We start from the raw sequence: 17,732 nt of genomic DNA on the forward strand, positions 1-17,732 counted from the left end.
AGCACGGTGGCCAAGACCATACAGCAGTATAACAGGACAGGTTCCACTCAGAACAAGCCTCACCATGATCGACCAAAGAAGTTGAGTGAATGTGCTCAGCGTCATATCCAGAGGGTGTCTTTGGGAAATAGACGTATAAGTGCTCCCAGCATTGCTTCAGAGGTTGAAGGGGTGGGGGCTCAGCCAGACAGTGCTCAGACCATACGCCACGCTCTGCATCAAATTGGTCTGCATGGCTGTTGTCCCCGGAAGGAAGCCTCTTCTAAAGATGATGCACAAGAAAGCCCACAAACAGTTTGCTGAAGACACGTAGACTACGGACATGGATTACTGGAACCATGTCCTGTGGTCTGATGAGACCAAGATAAACTTATTTGGTTCAGATGGTGTCAAGCGTGTGTGGTGGCAACCAGGGGAGGAGTACAAAGACAAGTGTGTCTTGCCTACAGTCAAGCATGGTGGTGGGATTGTCGTGGTCTGGGGCTGCATGAGTGCTGCTGGCACTGGGGATCTAGTGGGAACCATGAATGCCAACATGTACTGTGACATACTGAAGCAGATCATGATCCCTTCCCTTCGGAGACTGCCACAGGGCACTATTGCAACATGATAATGACCCCAAACACACCTCCAGGGCGACCACTGCCTTGCTAAAGAAGCTGAGGGTAAAGGTGATGGACTGGCCAAGCATGTCTCCAGACCTAAACCCTATTGAGCATCTGTGGGGCATCCTCAAACAGAAGGTGAAGGAGTGCAAAGTCTCGAACATCCACCAGCTCCATGATGTCGTCATGGTGGAGTGGAAGAGGACTCCAGTGGCAACCTGTGAAGCTCTGGTGAACTCCATGCCCAAGAGGGTTAAGGCAGTGCTGGAAAATAATGGTGGCCAGACAAAATATTGACACTCTAGGCCCAATTTGGTCATTTTCACTTAGGGGTATACTCACTTTTGTTGCCAGCAGTTTAGACATTAATGGCTGTGTGTTGGGTTATTTTGAGGGGAGAGCAAATTTACACTGTTATACAAGCTGTACACTCACTACTTTACATTGTAGCAAAGTGTCATTTCTTCGGTGTTGTCAGATAAAAAGATATAGTAAAATATTTACAAAAATGTGAGGGGTGTACTCACTTTTGTTAGATACTGTTTACACAGCCCTGGAGACAGTGTTTTTTCATATGCTGTAAACATGGCACGCATTTTTCTTAACACACACAACTTTGTGTACTGCATCAGTTATTCCTCTAGCGCTGCGTGCAGATGCACACAAAACCCCCCCGGCCAAGCGCTTTCCAGGTTGGAGTCGAAGGCCACAGGTTGAGCCCCCTTGCCTTAGAGGAACAGTTTTTCCAGCACAATACCTTTCCAGGACAGAAGCATGCATCTCTATTCTTAAGGCCTCATTCCCACGAGGCGGATCTGCTCAGCAGAGTCCGCCAGCTCAGCAGGAGATCTCTCCGTTGATCTCCGCTGAGCCGGCGAATGACAGGTCTGTCTCTGCTCACTGAGTGGGGAGGGGCCTGTCAGAGCACCGCTGATTCCTATAGAGGGATCCGACAAAAACAGACAGCATGTCCGTTTTCATCAGATCTCAAACAATCCGATCCGCCAGAACAGATGTGAATGTATCGCCATACGTCCGATTTTAGCGTATCGGATGTCAGCGGACATGGTAACCGCTGACATCCGTTGCTCCATTGACCTGCATGGAGAGTCCGTTCAGGTCCACCTAAAAAAACTGACAGGCGGACTTGACCGTTGTGAAAGGGGCCTAAGACTTAGTGCTGGACTTCAGAATCTGATTTTAAAGCTCATGCTTGTCAAAGAATACAGCAAAAATACAATGAGCGCCCTTAAGACAATTTACTGAAACATTCAGTTTCAGTTGTTTTACATAAGGCAGATCAAATTTGTGAAATAAATGAGTGGCTGTTGTTAAAACCAGTTTATCTTCTTGTATAGGTTCAAAGCATCATTCGATCTCAGACCAGCATGGGTATGCGCCACAGGGACCGCTCTACTACTGGGAACACTCTGAAGACTGGATTCAGCTCTGCACTCACCACCTACTTCTTTGGTGCAGATCTGAAGGGGAAGCTTACTATCAGCAATTTTTTGGAATTTCAACGCAAACTTCAGCATGATGTGCTGAAACTCGAGGTAAATCATATATTTTTGTTATGTCCTAGGTTGATGAAGGCTTTTACCATCTTTTTGACCATATAAAAATATTAAAGTTTGGCCATACAAAAGCAATTTAAGTTTAACTAAACAAATGTAAAGAAATGAACACTGTTGAACATCTTTAGGAATTTGAATCCTGTACAAACGGCTGCTTGACAAATAAAAAGCTTGTATGTAATGTTTGACTTCTGTTAGAAGCCATGAGGAAGGCGGTATCTTTTTGTATGGAGATCTGTACTCATTCCTTAAAACATTCACAACAAAAGACGCATCAATAATAACATTTTTGTTTAAGCCCTTCTACTCTACTAAAAATGTGTCCATATTAGAGAGAGTTTTCATCACTTTCTATCTTGACGGGAGGTGTAGATAATATAACAAAAGGGCAATCAGCGCGAACTAAATAATTATGTACTATGCAAGCTGAACACTAAAGGTAACACCAACCTCAAAAATAAATCATAAATAGTAATAAGTGCAGTGCAAAATATATCAAGACTAAAATGTATGCAGAGTCCAATAATCATGGAGCAGTAATAAAATAATTAAAATGATAAACTGAAGTCCATAAAAACTGCAAACACAATTCTTCTGGGAACTGACAGATAGCTCTTTCCACCCGATGGATAGGGAGAAGTAAATTAATGTATATGATTGTGCTTACCAGCTCCGGTGGACCCCTTAATTACAGGGGGTCAGAAACAGCATGAAAGAACTCAAGGCAAAACAGCTGGGCTACTGGCCATCAGCCAGGAGATATCCATCCAGAGAGCGGGGAATCCCGTCAGGTAGAAGGTGGATCCGTAGTAAACTGGCAAAGTGCTCAGCGGTGGTTTCACATACAGAAAGTGAAAGTAAAAAGGGAATCTCGCTGCACAGGCCCGCTCCTGGCCTCCAAACAGTGTTCTCCAGCTCCTTCTTCCAGCAGACTTTCTCCACCCCCCTGGACCCTCTAGCCACCTGTGATGGTCTCCCAGGTCAGTGTAGCTGTCCCAACTTTCCCAGTCTTTTGGGCAAGAAGTCTCCAAATGGCAGCAACTGTGTAGATACACATGGCAAAAAAAAAACCTTTTGAGAGGCTCTTTCCAAAACGAATATTTTCTGGAGCAAGGTTTTATACCTAAAAAAACTGACAAGTCTGGATGGGCTGCATTTTGCTTTGCATCGAAGCAGGATTTGATTTTAATAGCGGTCTCTGCATCCAATTTTATTTCTATTTAACGCATGCAACAAGCGGCCTATCTGGTTAAGGCAGATTTTTCTACAACTATGTCACAGTTATTTGGACAACTAATGTCTTTTTTATCGCTATTACTCTCCATTGCTCCTAAACACCAAGCCCCTTTGCCAGCACCATTTTCTTTACCCGAGTCCCAATATGCCTGGCCTAGAAGAGTTGGCCATAGAAAGGAATAAAGAGAATCTGGAGGCTGTGTTAAAGGAGGCTGTGGAAGAGTTCTCACTCCAAGACTCCTATGCACCCAAGGTTGCAATTTCATACAATACAATATGCTTGCCAGTGGTGATATGCTCACTTGTGCTGTATGCAAAAGCCTTGGCATTGTAACTCTTGAATCTCTTCTGTCTTGCCATGTCTCTTTGGGTACAAAGAGAGCTGCTGAATCAAAATAGACATTCCTTGTTCATGATCAAATAGAATGGATAATTTATAGCAATTGGGTCAACTTGGAAAATATTTTTACTTCTCCGAAAATATTTGCTGAGCTCTGTCCAGTGGAAAGTGAAAGAATTCAATAAAAAATAGTCAGTTATGGTAGTTGATCCTGCCATTTCAGTCTTAAACACCCCACTGTACATATTTAAAATGTTCCTTCATTTATAGAATCTGTAGATGGGAAGCTTGAGATGCTCTTAAAAGCACTTTTTACACTTGCAGGCCTAGCTCTGCAACCAACTGTTGCTATGATTTCTACTTGTGAAACTGCAGCTAACTGGAATAGGGCAATGAACAACCGTCACAATCCTGTATACCAGGACCATATTCTAACTGAGCAATTACAGCAATTTTTTCCTGATCTGCTCTGTTTTTGGATGCTCTAGAACATGTAATAAAACAAATTTCTAGAATGGCTCTAGTCTCAAATCACACGTGTAAAATTGTCAGGAGGCACAAGCCGCCTCCGTCCGCCGGACTCCAGGGCGCATGCGCGGAGGACTTACGCTGCGCCGTACACCCGTTCGCGGCCCGATGGTGCGGCGCGCGCGGGTGCACGGCGGTCCCCGTGTGCGCGCCGTGGCCGTGCGGGTGCCGGGCAGCGCGTCACGCTGACGCGCTCGCCGGAGGGCTACATCTGACGGCTCCAGCACCCAGTCGGGTTGCTGGTTTGTCGTCAGCTGTACCCTGGTCCCTGTCCCTGCTATTTAAACCTGTATATCCAAGTGTCTTGTGCTGAACCCTCTGCCTGTTAAACGGACTACTCTCTTGCCTGCCTGATACCCTTGATTCCTGCCTGATTAAACGGACTACTCTCTTGCCTGCCTGATACCCCTGACCTCTGCCTGATTAACGGATTACTCTCTCTGCCTGCCTGATACCCCTGACATCTGCCTGATTAACGAATTACGGACTTTGCTCTGCTTGATACCCCGGTTCTGACCTCTGCCTGAATTACGGACTTTGCTCTGCTTGATACCCCGGTTCTGACCTCTGCCTGAATTACGGACTTTGCTCTGCTTGATACCCCGGTTCTGACCTCTGCCTGAATTACGGACTTTGCTCTGCTTGATACCCCGGTTCTGACCTCTGCCTGAATTACGGACTTTGCTCTGCTTGATACCCCGGTTCTGACCTCTGCCTGAATTACGGACTTGTGCTACCTGATACCCCAGCTCAGATCTAACCGCTTGTCTTTGCAGTTCCTCAGTATCCAACGTCTACCCGGACCTCCCTCCGGCCTTCAGGAATCCCACCACTACCGGAAGTCCGTGCCTCCAACTCCTGTATCACTTCCAGGGGTCGGGTGCGCGTGGTCGTAAGGACGAGCCGCTCTCGGCATCTTGGCCTCGGTGAGTATAAGTTCTGACAGTACAAACCAGCCAGATGTCCGAGGCCGACAGAGCGCGCTCTCCTTTGGAGATCCTGTGCCAGCAGGTTTCAACGCTGGCCGACTCAGTCCAGAAACTACAAGAGGGGTATATTCAGATTGACAACCGCCTCCAACAAATTACTGGGTTACTTCCTTCCGCCGCTGCTGCTCCCGTACCCAGCAATGAAAGTCCGCCTCCCCAGGCCACCACCAACCCTACAGTGGTTATGGCGCTTCCCGAACCTAGGGTCCCTACACCGGAACGGTTCGCAGGGGACCGCAAAAAATTCAGGGCGTTTAAAAACGCATGCTCTCTTTACTTTGCTCTTCAGCCCCGGACGTTCGCATCGGAAATCGTCAAAGTAGGGTTCGCAGTCTCATTGCTGTCAGAAGAACCTCAGGCTTGGGCCCATGGCTTAATGGAACAAGGAAGTCCTGTGTTAAATTCCATAGATACCTTCTTCGAGAGTATGGCCCAACTCTATGACGACCCTCAGCGGAAGGCTACGGCTGAAGCCATCTTACATCATCTGTCCCAAGGGAGGAGACCAATTGAAGACTATACGGTAGAATTCCGTAAATGGGCAGCTGACACAGATTGGAATGAGGCGGCTCTGCGCTACCAGTACCGTCTAGGCTTGTCCGAACTCCTCAAAGATGAACTAGCCAGAATGGAGACTCCTGATTCCTTGGAAGAGTTAATCCAGGCAGCTACGAAATTGGACAGGCGCTTGCGGGAGCGTCGCTCAGAACGGTTCCAGGGTCCACGCCCTACGTGGACGCCATTCAGAGCCTCTCCCATGCCGTCACCATCTCCTACACCACCTCCCGAAGCCGAACCCATGCAGTTAGGCCTGGTCCGGGCCCCATTAACTTCAGAAGAAAGGCAACGCAGACGGCAGTCTAATTTGTGTCTCTATTGCGGGGGAGCTGGACACTTCCTGCGCAGCTGTCCAATAAGGCCTAGTAAGTCTTTTCAGCCTAAATTGATGAATTACCAAGATAATACTGCTCCAAAGTCTTACGTGATGTTGTTTGTTTCCTTGCAGCTACCGGAAGGGGAGTCTCGCCTACCCGCCATCATTGATTCAGGAGCTTGTAGCTGCTTCATGGATGCAGCCCTGGCCCGCAGCCTCCGTATCCCCTTGCAAACGAAAGCTCAAGGTCTACAGGTGCATCTGGCTGATGGCTCTCTTCCTAGTTCGGGTCCAATCACCCAGGAGACTCGGCCTATCCTAGTAACCACCGACTCCGGGCATCAAGAGCTCCTACGGCTTGATCTCATCCATTCTCCCATTTTCCCAGTCATCCTAGGCCTGCCCTGGTTGCAGGCTCATGACCCACAGATCCAGTGGAGCACTAAGTCAGTATCTTTTTCTTCTCCATATTGCTCTGAGCATTGCCTCCCTTCGATTCCGAGGGTTTGTGCTACGGTTACGGTTCCATCAGATAAACTTCAGCAGATCCCCTCCGAATATCTTGAGTTCCAAGAGGTCTTTAGTAAACAAATGGCCGACCGCCTACCACCTCATCGGCCTTATGACTGTCCGATCGATCTGCTGCCGGGGGCAGTGATTCCGTTCGGGCGTATTTTTCCCCTCTCAGAGACTGAACTAGAGGCTCTCAAGCAATACATCAATGAGAACCTGGAAAAGGGTTTTATACGTCCCTCATCCTCACCTGCCGGAGCAGGGATATTCTTTGTTGGGAAGAAGGATGGGTCCCTTAGACCTTGTGTGGACTACCGGCAGCTTAACAATATCACCATCAAGAACCGGTACCCACTGCCGCTTATTCCGGAGCTATTTCAACGATTCCGATCCGCCAAGGTCTTTTCCAAATTAGACCTCCGGGGTGCCTACAACCTTGTTAGAATCAGAGCCGGGGACGAATGGAAGACAGCATTCAGGTCCAGGTTCGGACACTTCGAGTACTTGGTGATGCCATTCGGGCTGTGTAATGCTCCTGCCACTTTCCAGCACCTAGTCAATGATATATTCCGAGAATACCTGGACGACTTCCTTGTTGTCTATCTAGATGATATACTCATTTTCTCCTCCACGATGGAGCTACACAAGGGGCACGTCAAAAAGGTCCTTACTATATTGAAGCAGCACAAGCTTTATTTGAAAGTGGAGAAGTGCGAATTCGAGAGATCAGTGGTGCAATTCTTGGGATTCATCATATCGGCAGATGGGATCGCAATGGATCCCCAGAAGATACAAGCCATTCAGGAGTGGCCAGCTCCGTCCGATAAAAAAGGGGTCCAACGGTTCATAGGATTTGCCAACTTTTACCGAAAATTCATTATCGGATTCTCGGCCATAGTGGCACCCATCACCCAGCTAACCCGCCAGCACGGTTCCTTCCGGTGGTCTGAAGCCGCACAAGAGGCCTTCCTGAAATTGAAAAGCCTGTTTAGTTCTGCTCCAATTCTTTGCCACCCCGATCCTTCTCAACCATTTGTACTGGAGGTGGACGCCTCGGAAATTGCAACAGGAGCAATTCTTTCCCAAAGACAAGGGCCCAAAGCCATCCTTCATCCCGTTGCATTCGCATCTCGGAGACTCAGCCCACCGGAATTAAACTACGATGTGGGGGACAGGGAGCTGCTGGCCATAAAATTCGCTCTAGAAGAATGGAGGTATCTGCTCGAAGGCGCTTTACACCCAGTGATGATCTTTACAGATCATAAAAACCTCGAGTACTTACGGACAGCAAAGCGGCTGAAACCTAGACAAGCTCGTTGGGCTCTCTTTTTCTCTCGCTTCAATTTCCACATATCCTATAGACCTGGCACTAAGAACGGAAAAGCGGATGCACTTTCACGGATGTTCTCAGCAGACTCCCAAACTCCGGAACCTAGTACAATCCTCTCTCCCCAAAATTTCCTTGGGATGGCACAGGTGGACCTGATGTCATCCATTAAATCATCGTCTAACTCCTGTATAGAACCAGTGGTACAATCCTTGAAAAGAAATGGGAATTTTTTCTGGATCCGTGGGAAAATCTTTGTACCTCGGGAGACACGGTCACTAACCCTTAAAATGTGCCATGATCACAAACTCGCAGGGCACTTTGGAATAAGGAAAACGTCCGAGCTGATCTCTCGCTCTTTTTGGTGGCCTGGGTGGAGAAGGGATTGCAAGGAATATGTGGCTTCTTGTCCTCTATGTCAGCGGAACAAAGGTCAAAGTGCCAAGTCTTGGGGTTTACTAAAACCCCTACCCATTCCAGAACGGCCATGGTCTGACGTCTCCATGGATTTCATAGTGGACTTGCCAGCCTCGGGGGGTTTTACCACTATTTTTGTTGTGGTCGACCGTCTCTCCAAAATGGCCCATTTTTTGCCCATGAGGGGCACTCCTTCGGCCTTGGAGACGGCTAATATTTTTCTGAAAGAAGTCATCAGGCTCCATGGTGTACCAAGGAGTATTGTGTCAGACAGGGGTGTACAATTTACGTCCAAGTTCTGGAGGGAGCTCTGCAAAGCTCTAGATATCAAGGTCTGCCTCTCATCAGCTTACCATCCGCAGAGTAACGGCCAAACGGAGAGGACGAACCAGACCCTAGAGCAATACCTGCGGTGTTTTTGCTCAGGATCCCAGGATGATTGGACAAGTCTTCTCCCATACGCGGAGTTCGCGTATAACAATTCCATCCACTCTGCCACCAACCGCCTTTCTGGGCAAATTGCGGATTCCACCCCACATTTCTGTCCAACGACGTTCCAGAGATAACAGTTCCTGCAGTGCATGACAGAATAACCTCTTTACAAATCAATTTCCAGAGGATTCAAGATATGTTGCAAAGAGCTCAAGCGGATTACAAGAAACAGTATGACCGGGGCAGGAGGGAGAATCCAACCTTTAATATAGGAGAGGAGGTCTGGTTGTCCACCACCAACCTCAAACTGTCCGTGCCTTCTCGGAAACTGGGGCCCAAGTTCATCGGTCCTTTTCCCATCAAAAGGATTATCAACCCTGTGGCTATGGAGTTAGCATTACCAAAGACATACAGGATCCATCCTGTTTTCCATGTGTCCTTGCTGAAGCCCGTGGTGGACAGCACTTTTCCAGAGAGAGGTGAACTTCCTCCCCCACCAGTTAGGGTGGATGGGGAGAATGAGTTTGAGGTGGAATCCATCCTTAACTGTAGGAAGAAGGGCAGACAACTGCAGTATTTGATCCAGTGGAAGGGATACCCACCTGAAGACAACTCTTGGGAACCCGCAAGGAATCTGCATGCACCACGCTTAATTCAAGCTTTTCATCGAGACCATCCGGAATTGATGTCCAGCCTGGGCGTCCAGTGTCCGCCCGTAGGAGGGGGGCACTGTCAGGAGGCACAAGCCGCCTCCGTCCGCCGGACTCCAGGGCGCATGCGCGGAGGACTTACGCTGCGCCGTACACCCGTTCGCGGCCCGATGGTGCGGCGCGCGCGGGTGCACGGCGGTCCCCGTGTGCGCGCCGTGGCCGTGCGGGTGCCGGGCAGCGCGTCACGCTGACGCGCTCGCCGGAGGGCTACATCTGACGGCTCCAGCACCCAGTCGGGTTGCTGGTTTGTCGTCAGCTGTACCCTGGTCCCTGTCCCTGCTATTTAAACCTGTATATCCAAGTGTCTTGTGCTGAACCCTCTGCCTGTTAAACGGACTACTCTCTTGCCTGCCTGATACCCTTGATTCCTGCCTGATTAAACGGACTACTCTCTTGCCTGCCTGATACCCCTGACCTCTGCCTGATTAACGAATTACGGACTTTGCTCTGCTTGATACCCCGGTTCTGACCTCTGCCTGAATTACGGACTTTGCTCTGCTTGATACCCCGGTTCTGACCTCTGCCTGAATTACGGACTTTGCTCTGCTTGATACCCCGGTTCTGACCTCTGCCTGAATTACGGACTTTGCTCTGCTTGATACCCCGGTTCTGACCTCTGCCTGAATTACGGACTTGTGCTACCTGATACCCCAGCTCAGATCTAACCGCTTGTCTTTGCAGTTCCTCAGTATCCAACGTCTACCCGGACCTCCCTCCGGCCTTCAGGAATCCCACCACTACCGGAAGTCCGTGCCTCCGCGTGCCCCCAACTCCTGTATCACTTCCAGGGGTCGGGTGCGCGTGGTCGTAAGGACGAGCCGCTCTCGGCATCTTGGCCTCGGTGAGTATAAGTTCTGACAAAAATCTTGTGACTCAAAGCCTGGTCAGCTGAAGCTGCCTGTAAAAGAGTCTTCAAATGCATGTCTTTTGAAGGAGGATATCTCTTGACAGATTCATTAAAGATGTCATAAGAGGAAAGGTTCTTCTCCACAGCAGAAAATTCAACTAACCCCTCCTCAGAAGCCTATCCCTTTTCAAAACACAGCAATATTCTTATACCCAAGCTTCAGCTTAAAACCTAAGTGCAGCCCATCCTTTCAGTGTAAGACTTAGCCCACAAAGCCCACCAAGAATTCCCCAAAGCCCTTTTCCTAAATGTGGGGGAGGTCTATTAGTTTGCTTCTCCCTGAGTCACAGACGTTCCAAACCTATGGGTATAATTGGTGATTTCAAATTGGTTGTTGCTTACAAAATAGAGTTCAAAAATCTACCTTTTCACAGCTTTCTTCTCTGAGATCAACCAATATTTGCTCAAGGACAGTTAGTTTTGCAGAATGTCCTAAACCATCTCTTGTTCCACGGATTAGTTGTTCCAGTACCCTCACAAGACAGTTTCAAAATATTTTTTTCAAGCTCATGCTCATAGCTTGGTAGCTCTCCAGCCCAGCTATGATGATGGGGAAGTCTTTGGGGAGAAGAGTTTTAGGTCCTCATGGTTCAAGGAACATGATCATTGGTGGAAGCCAAGTTCCCCATAAGCATTCTGTAGCTCAGAGCAGTAAGGATGGCTCTGCAACACTGCCCCCCCCCCCCTCCTTTCTGCCTAGACACCCAATTGGGATGCAGTCAGACAACGCCTTGGTTGTAGCCTGCATCAACCATTAAGGGGGCACCAGCAGTCATACAGTCTTGAAGGAAGCAAGCCAGATCATCTCAGAGATTCTCTGTCCAACGATCTCTGCTGTCCATGTCCCAGGAGTGAATACCTGGAAAGCGGATTACCTTACCTGCCACTACCTGGACCAAGGGAAATAGGCCCTTCACCCCAACATCTTCAATCTTCAACCCAATATGCCATATAATGGGGGGCCTGGATGTGGATATCCTGGCCTCCAGGTACAACAAGCTATCTCTGTTTGTGGACAGAACAAACAATCCAGTAGTGCTGACATTGAATGCCTTAATGGTCCCCTGGTCTCAGTTCAGGCTAATCTATGCCTTCCCTCCCAGTGTGAATTCTACCTTGACTGCTCCACAAAACCGAGCAAGAGAAGAAACCTGTGATTCTCTTTGTGATTCTCTTTACACCAGACTGACCCAAAAGAACCTGGTACACAAACATGCTCAGACTACAAGGAGATGACCTTGGCCTCTTTCCAACAGGCCAGACCAGTCTTGGGGCCCTCTGTTCCTCCCTACTTCTAAGTCACTAGCTTTAACAGCTTGACTGTTGAAGCCCAGAGCTTAAGGGACAGGGTGAGTCTGTGATTTCTTCCTTGCTTAAAGCAAGAAAAGCTCTTACAGAAAGATATATTGTACCTGGAAATCCTTATTTGCCTGATGTGAACACGGGCAATACAGTCCCAGAGATTACTCTGTGCCTTGTATTCTGGCCTTCTGACCCTTTGAATCCTTGAGGGAAATTTCCTTAGATTTCTTTCCTTCAAAGTGGCCTTCCTGATTGCTGTCACATCTGTCAGGCTTGGAGGATGTAGGCGTTTAAGCTTGCAAATGTTTTGGGCTTGGATCTGGTGGACTGAGAGATATGAAAAGAACTCTACTTATGAGAAGTAGTGGCATTATCGAACTGATTTGTCTCAAAGCTGGTGAGTCACTTGTAAGGAGCCATTCCTCTTTCTTCACAAAGACAAGGCAATCTTATGCCCAGTACTATACAAAGACAGAAGGAGAGCAGCTCCATCCAAGTGCAGCATTATTAAGACATTTTATTCTATAGAAGACAATTGGTAACTCACAAGATGTATGAGATGTCTGCGCATGTGGCATTAATAATGTGATTCATCTGCTGCCTTTGGAGCATGCGTGCTCCTTCATCATGCTATGACTGTGGCCATTTTGGAGGAGATATATATATAGTCTGTTGTGGCCAGGACTAATCAGGTGTTACCTTGGCAACCTTTCAAGGTAGTAATTAGTGGATCACGTCAGATTAACTAGTTAGATACCATCAAGGTAATCTAATAGCAATTCTGATAAAACCGAGTGTGTACTGGATGGTTGCGAATGAAACCAGGTTTTACAATTATGACTAGAAACTATGAAAAAAATCAGTGAGTATCGAGACAATAATTATGGGCAATATATATGTATATAAAGGTGGAGATAAAAATAAACTAAATATAAGGATGAAAACAATAATTATGAATTGGAAATTAAAATAAAAATTAAAACTAAAGAAAAAATAAATATGAATGAAGATTAAAAATGGACTTTATATGTTGAATTTTTGATTTAAGATTATTACACAGATGGATCGCACTGTGTTTGTTTATTAGAATACACTTTTTGGTTTATTTAGTGCTGTTAATAAACAGCTATTATATAGGTATCACATTGAGCAATCACTGTAAATTTTTTCTTTCAGGTTCTTTTAGCAATTTTTAGCGCTGCTATTTGATTACACTATAGGTGAGGGCGAGTGTATAGTGTATCATTTATTTTTATTCACAGAAGATTAAAAATGGTTATAAATGTGGAATATAGTTACATGGGATGGATATGGACAGAAAGGGGGGATAAGGGAGAGAGGGGAAAGAGGAGGAAATTAGGAAGGTGAAAGGTAGGGAGGGGGCGAGAGGATGCAGGGAAAAAAAAGAAAGAAAGAATTGGGGGGAGGGGGGGGGGGTCACTAGGGAAATGAAGTGAAAGAATTGAGGACAACCAATTTGACAATGGGGGTAAGGTACATTGGGTACTTACTGTTGGAGGATATCAAGAGGAGGAATAAGACCGTAGGGGTCCTTATTGCTAAAAATGATTGATGAAGGTTGTTAGCCAGAACGAATGAAGGATTATAATAGAGCAAACATAATATATGGTGATATATGGTGGTGCATGTTTATAGCAGGGAGAAATGTTGTGTATATATAAATAAAAGTACACATTTATACAAGAAAGAATGGGGCATGGGATTAGAAGTTAATTGGTATTATTCTAGACCAGGGATATGCAATTAGCGGACCTCCAGCTGTTGCAGAACTACAAGTCCCATGAGGCATAGCAAGACTGACAGCCACAAACATAACACCCAGAGGCAGAGGCACGATGGGACTTGTAGTTTTGCAACAGCTGGAGGTCCGCTAATTGCATATCCCTGATCTAGACCAATATTTAAAGTAAAGGGTTAATTTCTAGTTCCTTATTCAGCCCACCCAGCGCAAGGGTATCTAATTGGTTTCCAGTAGGATTCTCTTGTGAAAAGGCGCCTGAAGCATTCAGCTGCTGGGAAATTATTGGGTATTGCTTTGATTACCCAAACTTTCAGGTCAAGGCAGGAGTGATGGTGGGTGAATGAGAAAATGTTTGGGGACACTGTTGGTCTGACCCGGTGTCCACTAGGCGCCTGTGTTCCCCAAACCTTTTATGGAGTGTATGGATTGTGCGGCCAACATATTGTAGGCCACTCGGACAGGATAGGCAATACACCACAAACTCTGATGAGCAAGTATAAAAGTCGGATATGGGATATTTTTGACCGTTGGACTGTAATTATTTTTGTCTATGAGTGACGTGAGCAAGTCAGGCACTGAGGCTTACGACATTGATACGTGCCTTGAATGTTGAAAAATTTCCAGGGGGCACTGGTGAAGGAAGAAGTTGGTTTCAATCTGCTAGGTGCAATTTTGTTTTTTAGGTTTCTGGCTCGTCTGTAAGATGAGGGGTCGGGCTGAGATTGTGGATTTAAGGTGTGGGTCCTCTTGTAGAATCGACCAATGCTTTTGGAATATGTGTTCCATATTTCTAAATATTTCTAAATTTAGTATGAAAAATTGGTCGTGAATCTCAATGGTTGTATGGATGAGGTGTTTTTATTATTTTGTCTCTGTGGTATTGCTTATTTGTGTGTAAAACGAAGGCTTCATCTATGAGGGTGGGTGGGTAACCTTTCTCTAGGAATTTTTGTTTAAGGTGTTGACCAAGGGTAGCGTAATCTTCATCTCTAATACAGTTATGTTTAAGGCAGCAGTATTGGCTTTTGGGACACTAAATTTAGTGTCCCCAAATCTCAGCCCGACCCCTCATTTCATACAGACGAGCCAGGAACCTAAAAAACGAAATTGTACCTAGCTGATTAAAACCAACTTCTTCCTTCACCAGTGCCCCCTGAAGTTTTTTTTTAACATTCAAGGCATGTATCAGAGCTGTAAGTCTCAGTGCCTGACTTGCTCACGTGTCAGTCCAAGGGCCAAAAATATTCCATATCTGACTTTTATACTTGCTCATCGGAGTTTCTGGTGTATTGCCTATCCTGTCTGTGTGGCCTACAATATGTAGGCCGCACAATCTGTACACTCCGTAAGGCCCCGTTCACACGTATGCGAATTAGATGCTCGTTTCCCCGCATCTAATTCGCATAGCAGGATAATGTGACTGGCTCCCTATGCAGCCAGTTCACATATCTCCGGGCCGGCTGCGGAGCACACTGCACAAAAACGCTGTGCGTCTTTGGCTCAGTTTCAGGGCCAAATTCGGGCATAGAATCGGCCCTGATTCGTCCCTGAAATGGGGAACAGAGACGCACAGCGCTCCTGTGCGATCCGCAGCGTGTTATAGTGTGAACCCAGCCTGAAAGTTTTGGGGAACACAGACGCCTAGTGGGCGCTGGGTCAGACCAACATAGTGTCCCCAAACATTTTCTCATTCACCACGAACACTCCACCCTTGACCTGAAAGTTTTGGGTAATTCAAAGCAATACCCAATAATAATAAAGCGCCTTTGCTCAAGAGAATCCTACTGGATATACTGATTAGATACCCTTGTGCTGGGCAGGCTGAATGAGGAACTAGAAATGTACCCTTTTTTTTTATGGGGGCGGAGCTAGCAGCGGACATGTGAGCAGCTCTTCACAGGAGCTCCGGCCGGGACGCAACATTCTGCCTTAATCCTGAGTGTCAGAGACACGGATCCTGTAAGATACCGGCACCCCCTTACTCACCGGACCCTACAGATCGCTTGGGTATGGTTAAATATGGGCCGGCTTCTATGGAACCGGCTGCGGAGCGTCTGTCCCGCTATGCCTGGGGAAGCCAAGGTGGCAGCGCACACGAGGCGGCAGAACAAGGCCCCAGCAGCACACAGCGGAGAGGAGCTGACAGGACATCCTCACAGCCTGGGAAGGTAAGCCCGCTGCCACGCAGATCTCCGGGTAGAAAAAGAGGATTATCCCTGGATAGACTCCCCTGTGATGATATAGCCACAGAATCAGCAGTTAATGCGGAGGAACCCTCTTTAAAGCAAATTATGGAGGCCATTTACACATGCCAAACTACTTTGACTGAGCATATTGATGGGATGAGGGCAGAAATGTCCTTTCTGAAGCAGGATGTGCAGACCATTAGAGAGAGGGCCTCTGAAGCTGAGCAAAGAATCAGTGACTTGGAGGATGTGGTGCGGCCTATGGAGGGTAAAGTACAATATCTACATAAAGAAATAAATGCGCACACAGATAAGCTGGGAGACATGGAAGACAGACAAAGGAGGAACAATGTCCGCTTTGTAGGTTTCCCTGAAAAAGCTGAGGGAACACAGCCAAGTTTTCTGGAACTTTGGCTTAAAGATAATATGGCTGACACTACATTTTCCAGATTATTTGCTATAGAAAGGGCACACAGGATTCCTTCCAAACCCCCTCCTCCTGGAGCACATCCGCGCCCTATGATTGCACGCATATTACACTTCAGAGACCGTGAAAGCATACTCAGAGCAGCACGCACTGGAGGTGAATTGCAATAGAATGGGAGCCGTATATCCATTTATCCCGACTTTTCTGCGGCTACGCAAAAGCAGGGAGCTAGCTTCATTCATGTAAAAAAGAGACTCCGAGACTTACAACTTCCCTACAGCATGCTGTACCCGGCAAAACGAAGAGTAGTAGATGGGGGGGAAAGTCTTGTTCTTTAATAACCCCACGGAGGCCTCGAGATGCCATGGCATAGTGTCCCGCCAGATGTAGCATACAATTTATAACATCACTTACGTGAACTGTTCCTGATATCAGAGTGAGAAGAAACAAGAACTATTGGAAGAACAGGAAGAGGAAAGAAGAGAGCACAGAGGTTTTGGCTCATATCCTGAGCAGTTATATTTTTTTATTGATATAACCTTTTTTTTCTTCTCCTCTATTCAATCATATCACCTTCCATTGCTATCAAATACGGAGATACCCCCTGGTTGGACTGTATCAGGGTTTTTTCTTTTTCTCTCTTTTTTGTTGTGGTTTTTTGTCTCCTTTCCTTTCCCCCTTTTTTTTCTCTTTAAAAGAGGGGAGAGAGGGGGCGGTAAAGAAAAGAGAAGGGGAAAAAATTTTTTTTTTGGTTGAATATAGGTGACTTTGTTCTTCTCAGAGAACTGTGACCCCCTGAGGTCACTTTAATTCTTCTGCCTTTTTTTGTTATGGGAGACAGACACACAACAAGTTGGGTGTGTGTGCAGGGAGGGGGGAAGGGGCTCATGTTACTGTTTAACCTTGGTTTGTGCTGTGTGCTGCTGATGTGTTTTGTTCTCTCCTCACAGGGGATCTGTCCAATAGGAATGAGACTGACTAACAGTTATTCTGTGTTACCCTGCAACAGTTCCTTTATACATGTAAATGGAGGGTAAGATAAAGTTGCTGTCATGGAATGTGCGTGGTATGAACTCTAAGATTAAGAGATCTCTCATCTTTGACTTCATAAAACGCTACAAACCTCATATCATAATGTTGCAGGAGACGCATTTACAGGGATCTAAGGTTATGGCACTAAAAAAACCGAACGTGATGAGAGTTTTGCATGCTGAATACTCAACATATTCTAGGGGCGTAGCTATTCTAGTCACCAAAAATGCAGCAGCGCAAATTTTGCAAGTCAAACTAGATCCGAATGGCAGATATGCTATCCTGGTATGTCGAATGTATAATGTATTTCTGACATTGGTATGTGTGTACATTCCACCCCCATTCTCCTTACCAATACTAGACAAAATTATTAAAGAAGCAATATTGATTGCTCAAGGCCCATTATTTTTCTTAAGAGATTTTAATGCAGTGTCGGATGGAGCTCTGGACAGGCATGGGAATGTTTCCAGGTCCAGACATAATTTATTTTCCTGGTTGGCGAGTTATTCACTCACTGACGTTTGGAGAGAGAGGAACCCTGGAGTTAGGGAGTTCTCATGTCATTCTG

At 46.6% G+C, this 17,732-nt stretch overlaps 1 protein-coding gene across 3 annotated transcripts in view; it reads left to right on the forward strand.

Moving 5' to 3' along the window:
- Positions 1-17,732, forward strand: part of MICU1 (mitochondrial calcium uptake 1) — a 524,563-nt gene that overhangs the window by 341,428 nt on the left and 165,403 nt on the right. For all 3 annotated transcript variants that reach the window (XM_073596557.1, XM_073596558.1, XM_073596556.1), the window contains one exon: positions 1,964-2,161. In XM_073596557.1, the coding sequence (XP_073452658.1) occupies positions 1,964-2,161 (198 nt within the window). The remainder of the gene's footprint in view (positions 1-1,963; positions 2,162-17,732) is intronic.

The sequence above is a fragment of the Aquarana catesbeiana genome, linkage group LG08, assembly GCF_042186555.1.
Source record: "Aquarana catesbeiana isolate 2022-GZ linkage group LG08, ASM4218655v1, whole genome shotgun sequence".
Taxonomy (NCBI): Eukaryota; Metazoa; Chordata; class Amphibia; order Anura; family Ranidae; genus Aquarana; species Aquarana catesbeiana.